The sequence below is a fragment of the Nannospalax galili genome, unplaced genomic scaffold (genome assembly GCF_000622305.1).
Source record: "Nannospalax galili isolate Female #2095 unplaced genomic scaffold, S.galili_v1.0 scaffold127, whole genome shotgun sequence".
Classification (NCBI taxonomy): domain Eukaryota; kingdom Metazoa; phylum Chordata; class Mammalia; order Rodentia; family Spalacidae; genus Nannospalax; species Nannospalax galili.
The window spans coordinates 5,544,713-5,569,083 of NW_008360326.1; the positions used below are offsets into that span (position 1 = coordinate 5,544,713).

A 24,371-nucleotide genomic window follows, 5' to 3' on the forward strand; every position below is an offset into this window, starting at 1 on the left:
CACTGGTCTGTACCTATGTGAAGAGAAAGGAAAGCAGGGTTGACTTTCCTCTGGCAGAGTTCTGAGAGCAGGCTCAGGTGGTAGCCCAAGGGCCTGCACTGTCCAAGTCTACATCCCTCCTCTCTGCAACTCTCAAAACCTGATGGCTAAGGCTGGTCAAAGAGTGGCTTCTCTGCTCCATCTGTCCCTTGGGCAAACTCAGGGCTGGGCAGGACTTGGGCAGCAGTGATGAGCAGAGAGGTTCAGAGGCAGCCCGGATAGTCTGCTGGACCTGGGGGCCTGGAGGGATGTGGTAGGGAAACTGAAACTCCAAAAACCTGGGGCTGCATTCATGGCGGGGAGGGCCGTGGCTAAGACACTGAGACAAGAGTAGAGACCTGGGAGAAGGAAGAGAGGAGCCAGGGTGGGGAGATGGCAGCACCACAGAGGGTTGGCAGAGGTAGCCATGCCAATGTGTGGTGGGGCAGGGTCTCTTCTGGGAGATATGTCTGTGATCTGGTCCCTGCTTTATGAGGACTCTGGGGGTACACAGAAGCTAGAGGCCAGCCTGCCTAGAGAGGCCCCAAGGAACTAGAAAGAAACTCCTAGGCCAGCGAGATAGCTCCTGGGTAAGGCATTTGCCATCAAGCATGATGAGCTAAGTTTGATCCCCAGAGCCCACATAATGGAAAGAAAGAATTGTCTCCTGAAAGTTGTCCTCTGACTTCTATGTGCATGCCATGGCATGCCCTTCCCTGAATAAATAAGCAAACACTTTAATAATTTTAAAAAAGAAACCAGCTGCTTGTACCTCTCTTTCTTTGGGGTCAGAAGAAGGAGGAACATCTGCAAATATTTAACTTTTTGTTGATGTTTTGTTTTGTTTTGTGTTTGACAGGGTATCAATATGTAGACTAGGTTAGCTTTGAACTCACTATGTAGCCTAGGCTGGACTGGACCTCATGGCAGCCCTGTCTTAGCTTCCCAAGTTTTAGCATTACAAATGTGCACTCCTACACCTAATATTTCACTTTGAACAAAGAGAAACTGAGATCCAGAATGAGGAGGTGACCAGTCTAGGGCCATATAGCTTGTCCCAGAGATGGCCCAGGATCCTGGCCTTCCCTTGACCCCCAATTCCCAGCCAGGTGCTCCCTTAGGGACAGAAGCTCTCCTCCTCCTCCCCCTCTTCCCCTTCCTCCTTCTCCTCCTCTTCTTCCTTCTCTTCTTTCTTTTCATAACCAGAATCTCACTCTAGTCCAGGCTGGCCTGGAACTCTGGATCCTCAGGACTGGGATTATAGAGGTTATGTCACCACACCACACCCAGCCCCAGCCCTTCCTTAATGCTACCAAAGCCCCTCTCCCTGCTTCAACCTCCACCATGACTTCTGCTTCCAATATCATCTGAACTCTGTGTGGCACTGGTGGTCCTTGAAGCACATTCACCTTCTTTACCTTTAGGCCAGGCCTCAACCTCCTCCCCCACCAGTCCTTTGCTCCCTCCCTCCCTCATGGGCACAGATGTCCTATTTGGTACAAACTGGGGTGGGAGGAGGTGAGATTAGCCCCAGACTTCTCCTACTTTGGCAGAAAACCCAGGGTTCTTCATGTCTGTAAAAGGAGTGGGGAGGGGACTGAAGTCAGGGCTAGGGGTGGGGGGGTGCCAGTGGAAGAAGGGACTCAGGAGGGGGGCATCAGGGGGAGCTACTTGAGAGCAGAAGGATGCAATCAGGAGGTCTTAAGCCAATCAGAAGAGAAGGACAACAGAGGGGGCAAGAGGAGAAGTTTCCTGATTGAGCCCCCACAAAGGCAGCAGAGAGATGAGTTTCAGGGAGAATCTTGACGCTGTTCTGGCTGGGCCCCCTGACTCCAGCCTCCCCCTGTGTTATATCAGGAAGAAACAATTGCCTCTGGACATTCCTTACCTTTTACAGTCACTCAGGAGCCTGCGGCTGGTGTAGGTTAGGGAGCTGCTGCAGTGAGGCGAAGATGGATAGGGGCAGTGTGGAAAGGGCTTCTCTGCAGGAAGCCTCAAAGGGTGACCTCTCTCTGGGGCCCAGACACTCAGCATGTCAAAGCTGAGCATCCCCCTCTCCCCAACCTAAATGTGACCTAAATTGATCCCCCTCTCACGGGGTCATGCCAGGGCCAGAGAGGAAAGGGACCTGTTGGGAGGCATGGATGACTATGTGTTAACCCCCCAGGATGAACACCCATCTTGACCTCCATCTAAGCACTCCACCCCCCAGCCCTGTGCTTCAACCATTTTCCTGACCAATTGCTAAAGCCTAGGACACACACCCCCCAATTCATTTCTGCCACAGTGTCCCTAAGACCCTCTCATGTGATGACTGCCTCAAGACCAATCCAGCTTAAAACAGAATTATGAAGCTAGGGGCAGGGAAACAGAAAAAAGAGGTTTGGCCGGGGGACGGGGGCAAAGTAGGTACTGATACAATTGGGTTATGGTTTGTCCTCAAAGGTTCCTATGCTGGAAGTTTGGCCTCACGTAGTGATGATAAGACATAGTAAGGTTGGAAGTGATCTTAGGTACTGGGTTAAGAAGTGGTGAAACCTTAGGAGGTGGGGCAGAAGCTGGTCATGGTACCTTGTGCCTATAATCCTAGCACCAGTGAGGTAGAGGCCAGACTAGGCTATATGAGACTCTGTCTTAAAAATGACTAAAGCAAGGGTGACAAGATGGCTCAGTGAGTAAAGATGAGGCTACCAAGTCTGATGACTTGAGTTTAATCTCCAGGCCTCACATGATGGAAGGAAAGAACTGACTCCCACAAGTTGTCCTCTCACCTCTACCTATGCACCATGGTGCACACCCCCGAACACACACACACACACAAAAGTGCAGCAGAGTTGAAGGAAGGGAGGTCAGGGGATGCAGGGATGCCTTGTGAAGGGATTAAGGTAGTTCTCTAAGAACCCCAGTCAGCTCCTACAAGAGTGAGTTATAAAAGAATAAGACTGATTCCTGAATCACTCTCTGGCTTCCTATCTTGGTGTGGGGATCTGTTCTGCCACATGCACCCATCATTGTGATGCCATCAGTCACAGGTCTCATGCATTTTGTGATATCAATGGAAGATAGACATGAAGATGCAAGATGCCAGTCAATGGAGGGAAGGCATGCAGAGGAGGGATCAGCAGTGTCTGGTCCCTGGGAACCTAGGGTGAGATTCTTTTTCTTATTCCAGACAACATAAGAATCTGGTTCTTTCTCTTTTGATCTTGCTGTTTTACCTCATCCAAGTGCTTTATGCTGGCCAGACCAGAGTCTTTACCCCAGCTATCCACCTTTGCCAGCTACCTCTTACCCACCTGTGCCATTCACAAAGTATTGGTGGGTCTTGTGGGTATCCAGAGCCCTTGCCTTCCAGGGAGCCCTCTATGAAGTCTGAGACCTGCTTAGGGATAGCCAGGAAACTCTGCTAGCAAAGTCTAGACTAGGCTTAGAAGATCCATGTCATCAACATAATTGGGCTAAAGTGAGGGGAGTCCAGAGAGGCAAGCCAGTTGAGGTGGGCAAAGTGGGTGGGGCCATCTCTGTGGCAATGATTCCTACCAGCAAAACTGCCCTTTGCCATACAGATCAACATGTTAGGTACTCAGTAACCTTCAGAAGGGCAAATGTGGAGACAGTGAATTCCTAAGCCATGGAAGGGTTCAACTGGATAGGTCCCTGCAGGAGTTACAATGGAGAAGATTTAAGCCTTCCAAAGGAAGAGAGAGCATGGGGCTGGTCCACTTCAGGACCTGCGAGACCCAGTCTTAAGTTTCTGGGAGATGGTGAGGTTTGAGTACTCTGGAGGATTTCAAAGAGCAAAAGTGTCTTTTTTTTTTTAATATTTTTTATTTATTATTTTTATTTATTTATTTATTTTTATTTTTGGTTTTTTTGTTTTGAGACAGGGTCTTCCTGTAGCCCCAGCTGTCCTGGAACTCACTGTGTATGAGAGTTTTACCTGCTGCTGGGATTAAGGGCGTGTGCCACCACACCTGGCTTTATTATTTTTATTTTATGTGTATGAGTGTATTGCCTGCATGTATGTAAGTGTACCTGTGTTGTGCAATGCTGAGGAGGTCAGAAGAGGGCTTCAGATTCCCCTGGAACTGGAGTTAAGGACAGTTCGGAGCTGCTAGGTGAGTGCTGGGAATCGAACCCGGGTCCTCTGCAAGAGCAGTCAGTGCTCTTAACCACTGAGCCATATCTCTAGCCCCTGTCTTTTTTTTCTTAATTCAGTCAACAAAATTTATCGTCAGTACTCATTGTGAGAAGTCCCACATTTTGCACCATATGTAAGACACATACACAGATTTTGTGTGTGTGTGCGTGTGTGTGTGTGTGTCAGTGTATGTGTGTATATGTGTTTGTATGTGTGCATGTGCATGTTGGGAGGTTATGTACTTGTAGAAGGGGCAGGCCAGAAGACAACCTTGGTTCTTGTTCCTCAGTTGCCACCCGCCTTATTTTTTGTTCATTTGTTTTGTTTTTGAGGCAAGAAAAATCTCCTTATGTAGCCCTGCTTAGCTTAGACTCACTATGTAGACCAGGCTGGCCTCAAATTCAGAGATTCCCCTGCCTCTGGGATTAAAGGTATGTGCCATTATGCCTAGCATCTTTTGTTTTGAGACAAGGTCTCTTAATGGCCTGGAATTCATCAAACCCCAGGAATTAGCCTGTCTCTACCTTCCTAGTGCTAGGATTACAAGCACACATGACCATGCCTGCTTTCTTTTCTCTCCTTCCCTTCCTTCCTTCTTTCATTCTTTTTTAAATGTGGATTGAACTCAGGTCCTCCTGTTGCAAGGTAACCACTTTACTGACTGAGTCATCACCCCATTCCACCCCCACAAATTTAAAGTATTTCCTTTTCTAACAAATATTGAATGAAATTGTCAGTCTTAGCGGACCTTCACATTTTCAAGTATCAATGAACTAAAGGAAGGAGCATGACCATGAAATAATATGTTTATATCAAAAAATAATTTGCCAAAATGTATATATTCAACGATAGGTCCTGAAGATGTTCCCAGCAGCATTGTTTATAATAATAAAGATTGAGAACAATATAAATGTCCATCGGTCAGGAACTCACCAAATAAATTATGCCATATCCACAGAGTAGAATACAAATCCAGATATTAAGAAAGGAGAAGCTTAGCAGGTTGAATCCCAGCAGAGGCAGGCAGATCTCTGAGTTCAAGTCCAGGCTGGTCTACATAGCAAATTCCAGGTCTGCTGGGGCTCCATGGTGAGACACTGTCTCAAGAAGGAGGAAGAGGAGGAGGGGGAGAGGGAGGGGGAGGGGAGGGGGAAGGTGCAGGGTGGCGAAGGGTGGTAGAGGAGGAGAGGCTTAAACTGCACAAGAGAACTGCAGGCTCCAATGGGCTCACTAGTGGTTTCTACCGAACATTTAAAGGAGTACTAATACCAGTCATTCTTCAGCTGTTGCACAAATCACAGGAAAGGATATTTCCTAAGTCATTCTTGAAGATTTAGCATTACCCTGATACGAAAGACAGAGCAACTGCAAGAAAACCACAGACCGGTAAGAATTCTCAACAAATATTGACAACAAAATTCAACAGCAAATAAAAAAATATCATGAGCAAGTACAATTTATTCCTGCAATGCAAAGAAGTTTCAACATGGCATAATACACCCACCATATTAACAGAATAAAAGGGGATACTCAATTAATGATAAATTATGAAACATTCATCTACAATAACTCCAAAAAGAGTAAAATACTTAGCAATAAACATAATGAAGGCATAAAGCTGGGCACTGAAAAGCATTAAACTATAAAATGTTGCTGAAATAAAGACCTCAGGGGCTGGAGAGATGGCTCAGCAGTTAAGAACATTGGTTGTTCTTGCAGAAGATCCGGGTTTGAATCCCAGCACCCACATGGCAGCTAACAACTGTCCATACCTCCAGTCCCAGGGGATCCGACAGCCTCTTCTCACCTCCGAGGGCATTGCACGACATGGGTGCACTTATCTACATGCAGGCAACACACGCGTACACATAAAATAAAAATAATAAAAATTGTTTAAAAAGTTTTAAAAAGGGGCCAGGCATTGTGGCACACGCCTTTAATCCCAGCACTCGGGAGGCAGAAGCAGGAGGATTTCTGTGAGTTCAAGGCCAGCCTGGTCTACATAGTGAGTTCCAGGACAGCTGGGGCTACAGGGAGATCCTGTCTCAAAAAAACCAAAAAAAAAAAAAAAGTTTAAAAAAGGGGCTGGAGAGATGGCTCAGCGGTTAAGAGCACTGACTGCTCTTGCAGAGGACCCAGGTTCTATTCCTAGCACCCACATGGTGGCTATGAACTGTCCTTAACTCCAGTTGCAGGGAGTTAAGAAGCCCTTTTCTGACCACCACTGGCATTGCATGATGCGGGTGCACTCACATACATGCAGGAGATACACTCATGCACATAAAAATAACAATAAATAAAATATTTTTTCAAAGTTTAAAAAAGAGAGAGACCTCAATAAATGTAAAAACATCTGGTGTTCATGGATTGTAAGACTTAATATTGTTAAAATGTTGAAACCACTCACAATGATGTATATGTTCAGTGTAATCCCTATCAAAACCCCATTATTTATTTATTTATTTATTTATTTATTTATTGCAGAAAATACGTCCTAAAATTCATATGATCTCTCAGTGGGTTTCAAATAACACAAAAAATCTGGCAAAGAAGAACAAAGTTGGCAGACTCATACTTGTTGATTTCAAAACCCTACAAAGCTACAGTTATCAAAACAGTGTGGTAGCAGAATAAATACAAATATATAGGCCAATGGATTAGACCAGAGAACTTGGAAATAAACCCTCACAAAACTTAGGTGATTTTCAACTAGGATACCAAGATAATTCAGTGAAGAAAGGGCAGGTTCCAACAAATGAGAGTGGAAACATTGGATTTCCATATGCAAAAACCAAATCTAGACTGTAACCTTATGCCCTATATAGAAATTAACCCCAAATTAGATATCTAATACCTAAACATAGACTTAAAAAGCATAAAACTCTTAGGAAAAAACAGTGGAAAAGCTTCATGTCATTGGATTTGGTCATGGTTTCTTAGATATGATATCAAAACCATGTAATTATAAAAAAGATAAATTGGACTTCATAAAAACTAAAAAAAAAAAGTGCATCAAAGGACACTGTGAAGAGAGTGAAAAGGCAGTCCACAGAATGGGAGACTATATTTGTAAATCATGTGCCCAGTAAGGGATCAATACCTTAGGATATATAAAGAGATCTTACAACCCATCAACAAAAAGAGCAACCCAGTGAATAGGCACAAGATTTGAATAGACACTTATCCCAAGAAGAACTAAAGATGACCAATAAACACACAGAAAGATGTTCAGCATCACTGATCATTAGTGAGATGCAAATTAAAACCATAGTTAGGTTCCACTTCATACTCTTTAGGGGTAGATATTATAAAACAGACAAGCCCAGAACATATCAAATGCTGGGAGTGATGTGGAGAAACTAGAACTCTCTTTTAATATAATTATTTATTTGTTTATTTTTGGGTCTTTTTGAGACAGGGTTTCTCTGTAGCCCCAGCTGGCCCGGAGTTTGCTGTGTAGAACAGGCTGGCCTCCAACTCACAGAGATCCACCTGCCTCTGCCTCCCAAGAGCTGGGGGATTAGACATGTGCCACCATGCCTGGTTCTAATATAGTATTTTATCTGTCCTTTGAGAATTTCATACATGTACATAATGTATTTTTATCATAGCCACCTCCTGTACTTCCCCCTCAGTGTCCCCCCAACCCCATCCCCCAACATGTCCCTTTCTGAACTTTATATCCTCTTTCTTATATATATACCCCACTTAGTCTAAAATGCTTATATGTTCATGGGTGTGGGACTATGCACTGGAAAAGGAACAACCTACTAGCAGCCATATCTCCCCCCAAAATGACTCTCCCTCCACTAGTGGCAATTGCTAATAGCTCCTCACTAAGGGTAGGACATCCTTGCGATCCCCTCTTATCTATCCTGGAATTTTGACTGGCTTGATCTTGTGTAGGTCTTGTGCAGGTAATCACAGCCTCTGTGAGTTCATGAGTGCAGCAGCTATGTTGTGTCCACAAGACAGCATTTCATAGCACTCCTCTCTATCTTCTGGCTCTTACATTTTCCCTACCCACCCCCTTCCTAGATTTCCCCGAACCTTGGGGGTGGGGGTGGGGTCATTAATATATATGTCCCATTTAGTGCTGAGCATTCATGGTCACTTATTTTCAGCACTTTGAACAGTGGTTAGTCTTTATATTAACCACTGCCCACTGCAAAAGGAAACTTCTCTGACCAGAGTTGACAGTAGCACTTATCTATAGGTATAAACATAAATATTTAGAAAGCAGTTTGACAACATGACCACTTAGCAAAACAACAATGGTAGGCTCCCCACTAGGGCCTGTGACCTCCCTACATGGGCTTCTGATCAGGTTTATAGTACCAGGCATGAATTCCCTCCTGTGGAGCAAGCCTCAAATCCAACCAGAAAATTACCCCTAACAGCCATGCCACTAATGTACCAGTGGGTTAATTCTTGCCTGGCAGGTCAGTATTGTAGCTTGCAGGATCCAGTGCTGGGAAAGACACCCAATTCCTTTTCTTTTCCAGTGGCTTGCCTAGCACCTTTTGATGCTATGATAGTCAGCAGGGAGGAAGTTTTCTGATCAGTTCCAGATTGATTTTTCTGTTTTGCAACTAAAGCATATGATGTCTTCAGCAATAGGGTCTTATAATCTGAGAAACTAGAACTCTTGTACATTGCTGGTAGAAATGTAAAATGGCATGACCACTGTAGAAAACTGTGGCCATTCCTCAATATTTAAATATAGATTTACTATATCGTATAGTAATTCTACTTCTGGGCATATACAATTCTATTCAGCAGTAAAGAAAGATGAAATAATGAAATTTACAGGTCAATGGGTGGATCTAGAAACAATAAAGAATTGAAAGCAGAGATTTGAACAGATATTCGTGAGTTCATATCAGCATTATTCACAATAACTAAAGGTGGAAACAACCCAAATATCCATCAATAGATGAGGGGACAGAGTGACAGTAAATATGATGGAACATCACTTAGCCTTTTAAAAAAAGGGAACTGTCATACCCACTATAATACACATGAATCTTTCAGACATTGTGCTAAGTGAAACAAGTCAGTCACAAGAAAACAAATATTGTATGATTCCATGTTAATGAGTCACCTACTGCCATCAAATTCACAGAAACAGAAAATAAACTGTGGCATTTAAAATGACCTGAAGAAGCCAGGTGTGATGGTGCATACCTTTAATTACAGCACTTTGGAGGTGGAGGCAGGTGGATCTCTTCGAGTTCAAGGCCAGCCTGGTCTATATAGCAAGTGCCAGGCCAGCTGGGACTACAGGGAGACCCTATCTCAGAAAGACCAAAAAAAAAAAAAAAAAAACCTGGCTGAAGAATCCGTCAGATTCCGTCAGATATATCAGTCAGGCACCACAAACTTTGCTTTGCAAACAGAAGTGAAACCTAACTGGAGCTATTTTTGCAAATGTCTATATTAATGGGAACTAGAAACAGGCATGGTGCCACAGTCCTGTATTCCAAGTTCCTTGGAAGGCTAAAGAAGGAGAATTGAAAGTTCAAGGCCAGCTGGAGGAACAGAGTAAGTTCAAGTTATGCTTGTGCTACACAACAAAACCCTGTCTGAAAACAAAGGAAGGAAGGAGGGAGGGAGAGAGGGAAGAAGGAAGGGAGAAGGAAAGCAGAACTTAGCTCAACCAAGCAGAAACAACCAACAAATATATGACTTTCCAATTGGAAAGACAAAGTAAGGCAACTGATCAGCAACCAATCAAATACTTTCTTTGCTTTTTTGGTGCGTGTCCGACCAATAAATGCCTCCCTCTTGGGCTCCCTTCCTGGAGTATTTGAACCACTTCTCTTTCCAACTTTCTACTTCAGAAATCACTGCTTGCTCCAATAAACTCAAGGGTTTGTTGTTTGTTTGGTCGGTTTTGAAACAAAGGCTGGCCTCAGACTTGCTATGTAGCCAAGGATGAACTTGTACTTCTAACCCTCCTTCCTCTGCTCCCAAGTGTTGGGGTAACAGACAGGTGCTACCATGTCTGGTTTATGGAGTTCTAGGGATCAGCCCCAAGGCTTTGTGCATGCTGGGCGACTGAGCTATATCCCCAACCCCTGCTCAAATAAACTCTTCAAAAAGATTTCTGCTTCAGTTTACTTTTTGATAATTTTTATCAAGGGTAGGGAGGAGGGATTGGTAATTATTTTTTTAATTTAAAATATTTTATTTATAATTTTTATTTTATATGTATTCATGTATTGCCTGCATCTATGTATGTGCACCCATGTCATGCAATGCCTGGGGAGGTCAGAAGAGGGCATTGAATCCTCTGGAACTGTAGTTATGGATGGTTGTTAGCTGCCATGTGGGTGCTGGGAATCAAACCTGGGTCCTCTGTGAGAGCAGCCAGTGCTCTTAACTGCTGAGTCATCTCTCCAGCCCCTGATGGAGCATTATTTTTAAATGGCTGTGTTGTTTCAATTTGGGAAGACAAAAATACTCTAAGGACTGGTGCTGGTAATGATGGCACAAATAAGAATATACTTAATGCTGCTGACTATGTGCTTAGAAATGGTGAAAATGGGGGGGCTGGAGAGATTGCTCAGTGATTAAGAATACTGGCTGTTCTTACAGAAGACCCAGGTTCAAATCCCAGCACCCACATGATGGCTAACAATCGCCCATAACTCCAGGGGATCTGATGTCCTCTTCTGTCCTCCTTGGGCACTGCATAACATGGGTGCACTGACACACATGCAGGCATAACACTCATACACATAAAATAAAAATAACTAACTAACTAACTAAATAACTAACTAACTAACTAACTAAATAAATAAATAAATAAATAGAAATGGTACAAATGGGCAGGCGAGGTGGTACATGCCTAATCTCAAGGCAAGTTTGAGGCCAGCTTGGCCTATGTATCAGAGTTCCATACTAGCCAGGGCTACATAGTAGACCTTGTCTCAAACAAAGGTCAATTTTATTTTACATATATTTTTAATAGTAAAAATCAACACAACTAATAAGACACTTAACATGCTTATTGAAAGCAATTTGACTTAGACCAATATGTAAAATATCTTAAAAGGGGAAAGAGCCAGGTGTGATGGTCCAGACCTATAAAACCTAACACTCTGGAAGTTAAGACAGGAGGATCTTGAGCTGGAGGCCACCCTGGGCTACATGATAAGACCCAAAAGCAAAAAACTGAAGAAGAAGAAAAAAAAAAAAAGAGACAGAGAGAGAGAGAAAGAAAAAAGGGACAGTTCCATTTATATAAATATGCTTGAATGTACTCAAGGTGTCTCTAGGACAACAGTAACAACTACAACCTAAAACTGGTAGTGTAGCTGGGGGGCGGGGTGGGTGGAATGGCTGAGTGTTGAAAGATGGAGAAGACAGTAACTTTCCACTATAAACCTTTCCATATATCTTGAATTGTGACTGTATACATCACCCATCCAGGTAAATGATGATTATTTTTAGTGTGCCCACTGGTCCCCTCAGGAGGCCAAGCTCTTACTCCAGTGGCACTGCTGGCTGGCTAGCTATGAGAGTGTTTTGGAGAGCTCCTCTTCCACCTGCTTTCCAAGCCCCAGGGTGTTGTTTTGCGCCCTCCATGGCAGCAAATCCTCAGGAGTGGAACTGTGTTTTGGAAATGGTCCCAACTGGTTTGGAGCCAAGTCTGGTAGTTGATTTTGACTTAAGAGAAGAAATAATGCAATTTATTTATTTGTTTTCTGCCTCATTTCACCGAGGAACTGAGGCCTGGAGCTGGTCTGAAAGCTAATTCCCTTATGTGTTCTAGGGATGGTTCATGGGGCCCTGGAAATGTCTTCCTTGGTGGCATCATAATAGAAATGGGTTCATTCTGCACATCTGTTTCTTTGGGCTGTAAGTGACTGAAGCCAACACCAAGGGCCCGAAGTGAAAAACAGGGAGAGTTTATTGTCTAAAGTGGAAGACAGAGCAGGAGCCACTCCCTGCAGGCAGTGCTTCCAATGCAGCCCCCAGGGGTTGGAGCTGAGGGCTGCACCTAGACCTCCAGCTCCTCTTCTACAGCTCTCCAGGCCTTGCATACTCCCCGGCCCCACTCCCCCAGGAAACAAGGCCTCTATAAGAGCCAGTTCAGCAATTCCTGTTTCATCTATAAATTCCAGTGGAGGTCTCTGATTGGCTCTATTCAAGGCCCATTCCCCTTGAGCCAATCCTTGCAGTCAGAATTTGCAATAATAAAACTGGTTGGGATCAGCACTACTCTTTGGGCTGGGGCAAGGGGTGCAGTGCTTGTCCTCAGAGTAAAGGGATGGGCAAGGAAGCCTGTAGGTTACTTGAATGACAATAACTGAAGGTGCTGCCGGGGATGTGTTAAATAGCTACTCAGCCTCCAGAATCCTCCAGGAGCATACAGTCTAGATTGGGAGATGAGACCCAAAAATAACCAGAACACAACAGCTTGCACTGACTTGAAGACTGGATAAGAATATCTGGAACTCCCCATCCACCTCATAAGCTTGTCTCTTGGATAAAAATTAGACACTTAATGTGACGGGCTTTGAGAAGGCAGCAGTAGCAAAGTCCTTTACAGTTTACATCTGCAGTCACATCCAGCTTGAGGCCACCTGGAGTCAAGTTGCCTCACCTTGCTGAGCAATCAAATGGAATTCATTCCAGTCCCTACTTCATGGGGTTGCTGGAGAACTGGGGAATCACAGGTGTGACATTGTCAGCAGGTGGTTAACACATATGTTTTGTTGTGAGCTTTATTGTTGCCTGGAACTGTTCAAACCTTTGGGCAGGCATACAAGGCTTGCCTGGTCCCAACTTATGGCTAAGGACACCAAGGTTTGGGGAGGTGAAGGACATACCTTCAACTAACTCTGGCTGCAGCACCCAGGGCTGGGCAGGACTAGCTATGGACTAGTCTAACGCTCTGTTTACAGGAGGGTCAGGCCTAAGAGAGGCCCATAGAGTGTCAGGTGAAGGTGTAGAGACACAGCCAGAGTGCATGGAGAAGTATGGATGTCCTTAGGGATCAGCGAGTGCCCTGTGCTAAGCTGGGCTGGGAAGGAAAGAACAAACCCACTTTAGGGCTTCATTCCTGTTGGGGGCCTGGAGTCACTGGTGCTTGTCACCTTCAGCCTTCCTCAACACCCATATCTCCTCAGGTGCCTGGCTCCCAGCCCCCAGAGCTCCTCTCCTGTACCTTGCTTCCTAGTCCATGCATTCTCCTCTATAAATACCAGCTCTGGTATTTCAGCTTGGCAGCTGTTGCTGCCAGGAAGATGGCTGGGTTGACATGTGGCTCTTGACAAAACACAAACCCCTGGTGTGAGTGGGTGTGGGTGGTGTGAGTGAGTAGGGGGATGAATCAGAGGGGGTGAGGAAGATAGGAGGGTAGGAGCTGGGTGAAGTCAATGCGGGGGAGCAACTGTACACACAATTGGAAACAGCCTGTAGGTCTTTCTGGAAATTACCAAGCTGGTTATAAACTTGAGGGAAGCAGTAGGCCTACATTGGTCCAGAGGGAAACTGAGGCTCAAAGCTAGAACCCAGGTGGCAGTGATATGCATAAGCAGGCAGGTACTGACCAGGGTTGCTCTCTGCCCACCGTGTGCCTCCACTACCCACCAAGCCTGCCTAGAGATCCCTTTGCTTTGGCTGTGTTTGGTGGACTCCTGGTCTTTGCCCCAGTACTTGGAAACCTCTGCACCTTCAAGGCAATCTTTACAAATAAGGTGCTTTCGGGTCCTTGTTCATTCCAATTACCTAAGGTCTCTCCTTGGATAAAAAAGGGGGCCCCAAATGCAGAAAGGGGCCCGCTTGGGGTTTCCAGAAGGCTTGCTGCTCTGTAAGGCCGGATCAGGCCCGCCCGTCTTCTGTCATCTTGAGTGGGTCAGCCCCTCACTCACCGGCGTCTCAGGGGCGCAGGCCTCTTGCTGGGGAGCTGGCCTCCCTACCCCCGCGCCAGCGGCCGCCCTTTCCTGGCAGGACAGCGGGATCCTGCAGCTGTCAGGGGAGGGGCGGCGGGGGCTGATGTCAGGAGGGCTACAAATAGTGCAGGCGGCTAAGGGGCTCTGTCTCCCCTCGTCGCATCCACTCTCCAGCCGGCTGCTCGCCCACTGCCTCCTCCGTGCGCCCGCCCAGCCTCATCCACCGCCACCATGAGCCAGGCCTACTCGTCCAGCCAGCGCGTGTCCTCCTACCGCCGCACTTTCGGCGGCGCCCCGGGCTTCTCGCTCGGCTCCCCGCTGAGCTCGCCCGTGTTCCCCCGCGCAGGCTTCGGCACCAAGGGCTCCTCGAGCTCGATGACATCCCGCGTGTACCAGGTGTCGCGCACGTCGGGTGGGGCCGGGGGCCTGGGGTCTCTTCGGGCCAGCCGGCTGGGGACCACCCGCGGGCCCTCCTACGGCGCGGGCGAGCTGCTGGACTTCTCACTGGCCGACGCAGTGAACCAGGAGTTCCTGACCACTCGCACCAACGAGAAGGTGGAGCTGCAGGAGCTCAATGACCGCTTCGCCAACTATATCGAGAAGGTGCGCTTCCTGGAGCAGCAGAACGCAGCGCTCGCTGCCGAGGTCAACCGGCTCAAGGGCCGCGAGCCGACCCGCGTAGCTGAGCTGTACGAAGAGGAGATGCGCGAGCTGCGGCGCCAGGTGGAGGTGCTCACCAACCAGCGTGCCCGAGTCGACGTGGAGCGCGACAACCTGATCGACGACCTGCAGCGGCTCAAGGCCAAGTGAGGGCCCAGCGCCTCCCAGACCTTTCCCTCTTTTCCCCTCACCCACTCCCGTAGGGAGCAGGCCCCCCCTTATGCTGTCAGCACCCTCTTCCGGGGACGGACAGGGATAGTCCCCGTCCCATTTTTAGAAAGGGTCGTTCCCTGGTGTTCCCTAAGGAGAGGTGGCCCCAGATTTTCTCCTTTGTGCTCCCTCCATGTAACTCGGGAGTACTTTTCTTGGAGAGATAGATACAGAGAAAAACATGGGAGACCCTGAGAGGCCTAGTGCCTTGTGGACAGTTGCCTTTGCCAGGCTGCTAAGCTGCTGGAGTGGTGGAATGGGGATGTCCATGACAGAGGAAGGATGGAGGGGCAAAGCATAGTCAGAGGTAGAAGGGAGGTGGATGGCAGACTGGAAAGGAGGACCAGCTGGGAAGCCCAGAGGAGGGTCACCAAGCAGTAATGGCTCAGCTGAGCTGTGATGAGATCCTGGGGAGGGGTGAAGTTGGGAGCTTGGCTGTACTACTGCACAGGGCAACTGAATAGGCTTGTGTAAAGGAGACAGTGGATAGTGGTGGTAGCCCTTGAAAACCTCAGACAGAATAGTCTGTTCCACCAGGAACAAAGGCTGAGTAATCTGGGCATAAGGGCACACCCCTGTAATTCTAGCACTTGGGAGACTGAGGCAGGAGGATTGACATGAGTTTGAGACCAGCTTGGGCTACAGAGCAAGTACCCAGTCAACCAGGACTACATAGCAAGACCTACCTCAGAAAAGAAAAAGAAAGAATACCAAAAGACGCCATATAGAGTATTACAGAGTATCTGTGGGTCCTGCTTCTGTTTACAAGTGAGCAGAGTCACCCTCCTGCCACCAAAGTCACAAACATTAATTTAGCTGTTATGTAGGCAAGGCTGGGGCTGAGAACCTGGGACACAGAGGCAGATAAAATAGACACAGTTCCTAACCCCAGGGAGGTCACAGTCTATCTGGGACATAGATTTCAAGGGTGTGGCTCCAGGACAGAGACTAGTCCATTTCCTGCCCCCCATGGGGTGGAGCCTCTGCTACTCTTTTTCTGGACCTCTTGTCTCTACCCAGCAACCAAGCCTTCTCCCTGTGTCCTGAGTTGGCTTCCTGCTAGATCCGAAGCCAGTGGTTTCCACTGCCAGTTCTGTCCCCTACTGTTTGTCTCTCTGTCTTGGCTAGGTTACAGGAAGAAATCCAACTGAGAGAAGAAGCAGAGAACAACTTGGCTGCCTTCAGAGCGGTGAGCCCTCTTTGGTCCCCTCTTTGGTCTTCTCCCTTCTCCCTTCCTTGCCTCTGCCTGGGTTGTCCCTGACTCTGACCTTGTTGTTTTCCTCATCCAGGATGTAGATGCAGCCACTCTAGCTCGCATTGACCTAGAGCGCAGAATTGAATCTCTCAACGAGGAAATCGCATTCCTTAAGAAAGTACATGAAGAGGTACGTAGGCTCCTTGGGTGATGGGGAAAGTAGCTGGAATGTGGGGCTGACCCCAACTTGGGAGTGTGAGGGTGCTTTGGAGGGTTTGGATGGGGTCTGAAGCTTGGCCACACCCTGCAGGAAATCCGTGAGCTACAGGCCCAGCTTCAGGAACAGCAGGTCCAAGTGGAGATGGACATGTCCAAGCCAGACCTCACAGCTGCCCTCAGGGACATCCGGGCTCAGTACGAGACCATCGCTGCTAAGAACATCTCTGAAGCTGAAGAGTGGTACAAGTCCAAGGTGGGTGGCTGGCCTGGGGACTCTGGCACCTCTCTCTCCCTCCATCTCAGCTTGGAGATGCTGCCTTTACCTGCATCCATGTAGGAGGGTGACCCTGGAGTTTCCATGACCCCTTGTCCACCAGCATCTGGCTCCTCCCTGTCTCACAGCTCCTTTCTGTGCTCTCAGGTATCCGACTTGACCCAGGCAGCCAATAAGAACAATGATGCACTGCGTCAGGCCAAGCAGGAGATGATGGAGTATCGACACCAGATCCAGTCCTATACCTGCGAGATTGATGCCCTCAAAGGCACTGTGAGTCCCTGCCTCTTCCTGCCTGTTGCTCAGCTCACACTCTCACTCTGTGTCTTTGAGCCTATCACATGCCCTCTCTTGGCCTTCATCTCCTCAAATGCACTTAGGGGTAAAACCAGATGGGTAGATTCCTAGTTAGGCATAAGAATTGAGGACTCCTGGGGGTGTGTTCTTGTATAGGATTGGAGGATTAACATAGATGCTTCCTTTTATTCTGAGTGACCACATAAGACTTTATTTGAGTTTAGGATCCCATGGCTAAGAAGCCTTTGACAGTTTGTAGAACTGATATGGAGTTGCTTCCTAGCCCCGACACTGAGTCTCTTCCTATCTTGGTTACCTGGTGTCCTCCTCCCTGGACATGCTTGGTCTGCCCTTGACTTGGGCTCCCTCACCTCCTGCAGAATGACTCCCTGATGAGGCAGATGAGGGAGCTAGAGGACCGCTTTGCCAGTGAGGCCAGTGGCTACCAAGACAACATTGCACGCCTGGAGGAAGAGATCAGGCACCTCAAAGATGAGATGGCCCGCCATCTACGCGAGTACCAGGATCTGCTCAATGTGAAGATGGCCCTGGATGTGGAGATTGCCACCTACCGGAAGCTGCTGGAGGGCGAGGAAAGCCGGTGAGGGTCCATACAAGGGCTAGGGGTAGGGTGCTGGGGGCTCAGTCCATCCCAGATGACTTCAGCAAGACCCAGAAACAATTTTATATGAGGCCACTGTTCTGCTCTTGCAGAGAATTAACTAGGGGCACCTGGGTAAAGAGAGATGTAATTAACAGCTTTTTATAAAAAGAGAAATATAAGTATTCCCTTATCCACCTTTAGAATTAAGAACCTGTAGCATAAAATCATATTTGGCAATCAGTAATAAAATATTATTGCCAGTCAAGGGAGAAATGAAAGCAGAGTCAGAAGAAAAGGGAGGGGACAGCTAGAGACAAACAAAGACATGAAGAGGCAAGAAGGCTTGCACATGGATAGGCACACGTACACACATGAGTGTGTGTGTGTGCGCTCATAGGAAAAGAAAGACATAGGTGATGTACTCAAAGCAACCCACCCTACCTCCAGACACAGGAAACGGATGAAAGGGAGCTTTCTGGGAAGTAGAAATGATGTATTTCTTGATTGAACTGGTAGTTGCATAGAAATAGACATTTCTCAGTACTCATTGGATGTGTACTAAATATCTGCCCATTTCACTGCATGTAAGTTTAACGTCAATTTAAGACAAGTTGATTACTTCAAAAAATGGCACCATTGATACTCATACAAATAGACATTTCAGGGTTTTTGCTTGATTCTTTTGAGAAGGGCTTCAAGTAGCTCAGGTTACCTCAAATTTGTTATATAGCCAAGGATGACCTTCAACAAGTTATCTCCACTTCCTGAAGGCTGGGACTCAAACAGTCTGTGTGTGCTACCACTCCTAGTTTATGCAGTGCTAGGGATCCAACCCAGGACTTTGTGCATACTAAGCAAGCACTCTACCAACTGAGCCACATCCCTAGCCTGTAGGTTTCATAGAATGACATCCTCATCTAATATAACACAGATGGCCTTTTAAGGTACCTAGAGCTGGATGCCTTTTTCCAGCACTAGTTATAAATGACCAGCTCTGGAACTGGCTTGCCTGAAGGGTAGGCACAAAGTGGATATCACTCACAGTTGCTGTTCATGCCTCCTGTAGTGCCAGAAGCAAGAAGGTAGTGCTGGGGACCTGGAGGGTGCTGGTGGGGTTGGGTGTCTTGGTGATATATGTGAGGTCAGGATTAGAATGATTAATCTTCCCAGAATGGACAATTCCTGGAACAGCTAGAGGTGGCCCTTGACCCCATGCTCTGTGCAGTGTGAGTAGTGGGATTATTGGGGTCGTTGGGTCTAGAACAGCTGAAAATGGTGCTTAGGGAGTACCAGCCTAAAGGACTCTTGATGGGTGATTTCAGGGACAGTTTTGAATGTCCTTAACCTTCTGGGGATGTGGTCTTTCCCTTTTTTAGGATCAATCTTCCTATCCAGACCTTCTCTGCTCTCAACTTCCGAGGTGAGTGTGTACTGGGTGGTGCAGGTGGGGTTGCAGGGGCCAGGAATTCAGCCTGGGCATTGCCCAAGCCCACCAGCAGAGGAGACTAGATCCCTGGAGCAGGCCAGGCCTGAAAGAGAAAGGGGGCTGCCTAGGGTAGGCAGAGATTTTAGAAAGAGGCAGATCAGGTACCTTCTGGAAGGGAGGGAGGGAGAGAGAGAAAAAGAGAGGAGGGGGGCTTTTTATTGGTTTGTTGTTGTGTTGTGCTGATCACATCCTTTGTACTTTCTGGATTACTGGGCCTCAAGAATCATGTTGTGTCCAGAATCCCAAACTCTGGAAGTAGCAGGGGTGTTCCCAGAGGCCTAGCAGTTAGGAGCATCTCACTTCCTGGGCTAAAAGGCACCCCTTGCTCATGATCTATCTGGCATATTGCCAGACAGTGCTTGGCAAAATTTTTTCTGGCTGTTTGTTGAGTACCTCATTTGCAGGAGCAAGATGTTGGATGCACATTTGAAAAAAAAAAAAAAAAAAAGCAGCCAAATTTTAGCAAAGCCAAACAATGAAAAGAAGGAGCTTTTAGGGCATTCTGCCATCCTGACATTAGTAATATGCAGATCGAGTGGCTTTCCAACCCCAGAGAGCAGAAAAGCATGCACTAATGATACATTAAGAAATCAAGTCAGAGTCCTTGGCAGCTGCTCCTTTCCTAGATCAAACCTTTTATATCTTCAATGTTCATTCCCATCAGGAAAAACACGCTGTGCTCCATCGAGTCACAAAGTTCATTACAGGCTAGTTGCTTGCTAAGGGATTCATGAATGCCAAACTCTCGAAGGACCTAAATGTGACCCCCACTATAAAACTCAGACCTCTCCTTTCAGTTGTTTATTCAGACACCAAGTATATATCCCATATATGAGATCACTTAGCACTTTTGCAAACCAGTAGCTCTGTGACCACAGTAGGAAAAATACCATAGCCACCATTTCCCAGTGAGGAAAGAGAGGCTCAGCAGTGCAGGGGGATCAGCACAGTGAATGGGTCTAACTTCTGCTGCATCTTCTTCATATTAAGACACCAAGGGTTTGGGGGTCCTTTCTTAGAAGAGGAGAGTCCCAGGATGCAGACTTACATAGGACTCTCCTGGAAGTCCAGGGTTGGAGTGGAAGCAAGGAGGAATAGGGAATATGAATGTGGGACAGCCTGGACCTCCGTCCTCTCCCGTCCTGTACCAGCCCTTTCAGTATAATCTGTTAGCTTCGACCACCACCAGGGTACTGGGTTCAAGGTCAGATGCTCATGCCTTGAAGAAGTCAAAAGGCTGTCATGAGAAGATGAGAATCAGCCAGGGCTTGGGCAGTGCATCCTGGGGTAGATTCCCAGCCATGGTGCAGCCCAAATATGAACTTGGCCAGGCTGAACACGTGGTGCGTCTATTACAGAAACCAGCCCTGAACAAAGAGGTTCTGAAGTCCACACCAAGAAGACTGTGATGATCAAGACCATTGAGACCCGGGATGGAGAGGTGAGTAGTCTGTTTGGCCCCTTTGTCCTTGATGGGAGCTATGGGGATGTTCTCCACCAATTGAGTTGGTACTAGCCCTGGCTAAGGGTCCTGCTGCTCTGGGGTTGGGTAAATGGGCCTGAAGTTTCTCTTGGCCAGCAGTGGGCTAGACTGAATTTCTCTTCCTGCTCAGGTCGTCAGTGAAGCCACACAGCAGCAGCACGAGGTGCTCTAAAGCCAGACATCATCCTGGCCCCATCCTCACTGCCTCTTGAAGCCAGCCTCTTCCACTCTCCGATGTCACACTCAGCACCTTCCTCCCCTCACAGCCTCTGACCCTTCCTCACTGGTCACCCTTTTGTAGTCTTTATCCTGCTCAGCCCCAGGAAGCGCCCCAGACACCCCTGAGATCCTACCATGAGTTCTGGGGGTGGCAGTTGAGTCTGGATCTTATGACAGATAGAGGCCAGCTCAAGTCATGACCCTGCCTCTCCCACTTTCATGACCTCAGGCTCTAGCCTCTGGCTTTGGAGAAGGTACCAGAGAGGATGTTGGGATCTGCAGGGTCAGGACAGAGTCCCATGGACCACCTCACCCCCTACCCCCAGCCTGGGTCAGATATAGTGGGAAGCCTCCTCAGCAAGCAGAGATGGAAAATGAGGGGCTTGAAACTGTCCCACTGGCCCCTCTCTTTCCCATCCCCAGCCCAGGATAGACTTAGAAAGCAGGGGCTATTAGAGGGAACCCCGAAGGTGCCGGATGTGGGAGCAGGAGATGCAGAAGGAGAAAGGGTGGGTAAGTTGCTGGAGAGGAGAAGAAAGAGAGGCAAAGAGTGGGCTCAGGCTGACAGGAGGGCACCACCTCCCACGCCTGCCCCTCCCACTGCAGGGGCCCTGGACAGAAACAATAAAGAGCCAAGCACAAGCCTGCATGCCCTTGCTGTATTGACTGTTGAGTCTCTTGGGGGGGAGGGGCAGGCCTGTCACACTGCCCATCACCCTGAGATTAACTCACCCTCCATCCCAGCCAGATTGCCCCATAGGCCTCCCAGCACTGCAAGTTTGTGTGCAGCATAAGGGAGTCTGGATAAGGGGCTTTTGTGGGAAAGCCATAGTGCCTCCTGTTAAGTCCAGTCTGCCCCTTAACCCCTCTATCCCACCTTGAGATCATCTGGGTGTGGCAGGGATGGGGGTATGATTTGTGGTTCTCTTCCACAGACTAGCTGTGAAAGAGGCTTCCTCAGTCCTATCCCCCCAAAAAGCTTCTAACCTTTTCCCATTAACTTTTCTTTTCTTTTTGTTTGTTTGTTTGTTTGGGGTTTGTTGTTTGTTTGTTTTGAGCCAGAGTCTCATGTAGCCCAGAATGGCTTCAAATTCCCTCTGTTCTGGAGACTAGCTTTGAACTCCTGATCCTCCTGCCTCAGTTTCCCAAGTACCTACTAACCCTTTCTAAGACTTTAATGCACAGAGACCAATTCAGACAAAATGACAATGTTTACAAACGTAGAAAGACAACTTTTACTTGAATAACTAGGCTTAATACTTTAAAAAAATGAGTTGGGCATGGTGACACACATCTTTAATCCCAGCACTGGCAGAGGCTGGCAGATAACTGTGTTCAAGGTCAGCTTGGTCTGCAAGGCTACACAGCAAGGGCTATACAGTGAGACCCTGTTTTAAAAAAAAAAAAACACCTCTAAATAAACATCAACTCATCCTACACGCATCTGTAATTCCAATGTAATATGGTGTCAAAATACCAAACAGAGCCAAGGGAGGTAGGCAGGCCTGTAATCTCAACACTGGCACTCAAGAGGCTGAGGCAGGAAGGCCACAGTTTCAAGGCCAGTCTGGACTACCTAGTGAGACCCTGTCTCAAAAACAAAATCAAAACAACAAAACACCTGAACACAAATAAAAGGAAATTTTAAGAGAATTGAGGAAGAGGAGAGGAGAGGGGAGTTTGGCACATATTAAAAAAAGAAAGAAATCAATGGAATAAAACATGAAAATGTGGGGCTGGGAAGGTTCAGCAGTTTAGAGCACTGGCTGCTCTTGCAGAGGACCCAGGTTCGATTCCCAGCACCCATATGGTGGCTAACAATCGTCTATAACTCCTGTTTCAGGGGATCCAAAGCCTTCTTCTGACCTCCATAGGCATTGCATGACATGGGTGCACTTATACACATGCAGGCAATACACTCATACATATAAAATTAACATAATAAAATATTTTTAAAAACATGAAAATATTATGAGGCCAGGATAACTTAAAAAGTTTTATGAATGAAGAGGCTGGAGAGCTGGCTCAGCAGTTAAGAATACTTGTTGCTCTTGCAGAGGACTACAGGGTATCAAACAATGGTCCTTAACTGCAGTTCCAAGGCATCTGATTCCCTCTTCTGACTTCCAAGAGCATTGCATGACATGGGTGCACTTACATACAAGCAGGCAAAGCACTCATACACATAAAATAAAAGCAAAACATTTGAAGAATATTTTATGAATGAAAAGGAAACATGAAATATTAATGGAATAAACAAGCTCCACATACATATGGGACTCGTGTATGTTGAATGAGGCATTTCTATCAATAGAGGCCTTGGAGAAAGTTGGATAGTCAAAGGGTCTGGGAGGGAGGTGTGAAGGTTATCTCCCTTTTCACTTCCTAAAACATATTCCAGGTAGATGAACGATTTAAGGAACATAAGTCCCTGGGCCTGAGGCTTCATGCTGCTCCTTCCATATCTAAGAGAGTGACCTTTAAAGGCGATGGAAGAGGGTAGAGACTGAAAGATGCTAAAGGAATGCAGGAAGTCTGTGGGCAAATGGGCAAATAAACCTAATGAGGCTTTAGTCTTAAAGTCCCTATTCAATCATTCCAAACTGGCTTTTCCAGAAACTTCCAAAATCTCTTTCTTTCCCTCTTTTGTTATAACCCTGCCTCTCTAAGCAGGCCTGCTTTGAGGATCTGCCCCAAGTCCCCACTGTTGCCACCTTGACTCCTTGTCATTTCTGTCCCCTAAATGTTTGAATTCAGTCAGCCTATAGAGAAATTCTCACAGAACATAGACCTAGAACAGCATTTGCTGTGTCTTTCTATGGGAGTAGAGTAGGAGGTGTGGGCAAGGAGCCACCTATCTTTGAAACTGGAATCTGAGCTGACCTCTCTGGGGAGCACCTGGGGTAGAAGCCTGGCCTTGGTCGATAAGGCTGGGGTGGTAGAAGTCTGTAAGTGGTTTCTGGAGCTTTGCTGCTTCTCCTTTACCCTGAGTGGAGTATGTGCACTCACCAGACCCACACAGAGCAAAGGGACAAGTAGTTCATGACAGAATACAACAGCCTAGATACAGATGAGTTCCGAGGGTAGGGGACACCAGGGATCTCAGATTTCAGTCATACCTCAGAAGTCCCCCATCCAGAAGCCCCCTTCCAAGCCTCATCCCATCTCATCATCTGTGGCAGCAAGTGATCAAGCTCTTCTGCCTGTCCCCAGTATTGGGCACTCCTAGCTCCATAGTGGCCTCTGCAGTGGGGATGCTCTGAAGGAAAGCCTTTTTTTCTGCATACTGTAATCATACCTGCCTGTCCTCAGAAAGAAGGTCATGTCCATACCCAAGGGAAACATTCTGAGTAGAACCTTCCTGAGCCTGCTCCGGTGAGCAGTGACACACAGAAACCCAGGAAATGAGCAAAACAGCCCCCAAAATGTTTAGTTCTCACATGGCTATGCATCTAGTGCCAGCTCTTTGATGTACCTCACCCCAGTCGCCTCCATGGAAAAACCTCTCCCTGCTCCTCAAGTTGATCTGGAGTTTTCTACAAGTCTCTGTACATTGAGAAAGGGGCAGGCTCACAGGGGCTCTCCACTGGCCTAAAGGCCAGACCCAGGCTAACTCCAACTCCACCTGAGGAGGGAACAGGAAGGACTGTAGAGGCAGCT

The 24,371-nt window shown here is 47.2% G+C and overlaps 1 protein-coding gene across 1 annotated transcript; it reads left to right on the forward strand.

Annotated features, from left to right (window-relative positions):
• Nucleotides 1-14,173: 14,173 nt before the first annotated feature.
• On the forward strand, nucleotides 14,174-21,353 carry Des (desmin). Its single transcript, XM_008825778.3, has 9 exons — nucleotides 14,174-14,870; nucleotides 16,063-16,123; nucleotides 16,224-16,319; nucleotides 16,440-16,601; nucleotides 16,770-16,895; nucleotides 17,300-17,520; nucleotides 18,900-18,943; nucleotides 20,368-20,450; nucleotides 20,623-21,353. The coding sequence occupies exons 1-9, from the start codon at nucleotides 14,296-14,298 to the stop codon at nucleotides 20,662-20,664; spliced, it is 1,410 nt and encodes a 469-aa protein (XP_008824000.1). The 5' UTR covers nucleotides 14,174-14,295; the 3' UTR covers nucleotides 20,665-21,353.
• The last annotated feature ends 3,018 nt before the right edge of the window (nucleotides 21,354-24,371 follow it).

Coding starts and splice junctions, on each gene's coding strand:
- Des (XM_008825778.3), top strand. CDS start 14,296: ATGAGCCAGGCCTACTCGTCCAGCCAGCGCGTGTCCTCCTACCGCCGC. Junction 14,871..16,062: donor CTGCAGCGGCTCAAGGCCAA/GTGAGGGCCCAG, acceptor TGTCTTGGCTAG/GTTACAGGAAGAAATCCAAC. Junction 16,602..16,769: donor AAGAGTGGTACAAGTCCAAG/GTGGGTGGCTGG, acceptor CTGTGCTCTCAG/GTATCCGACTTGACCCAGGC.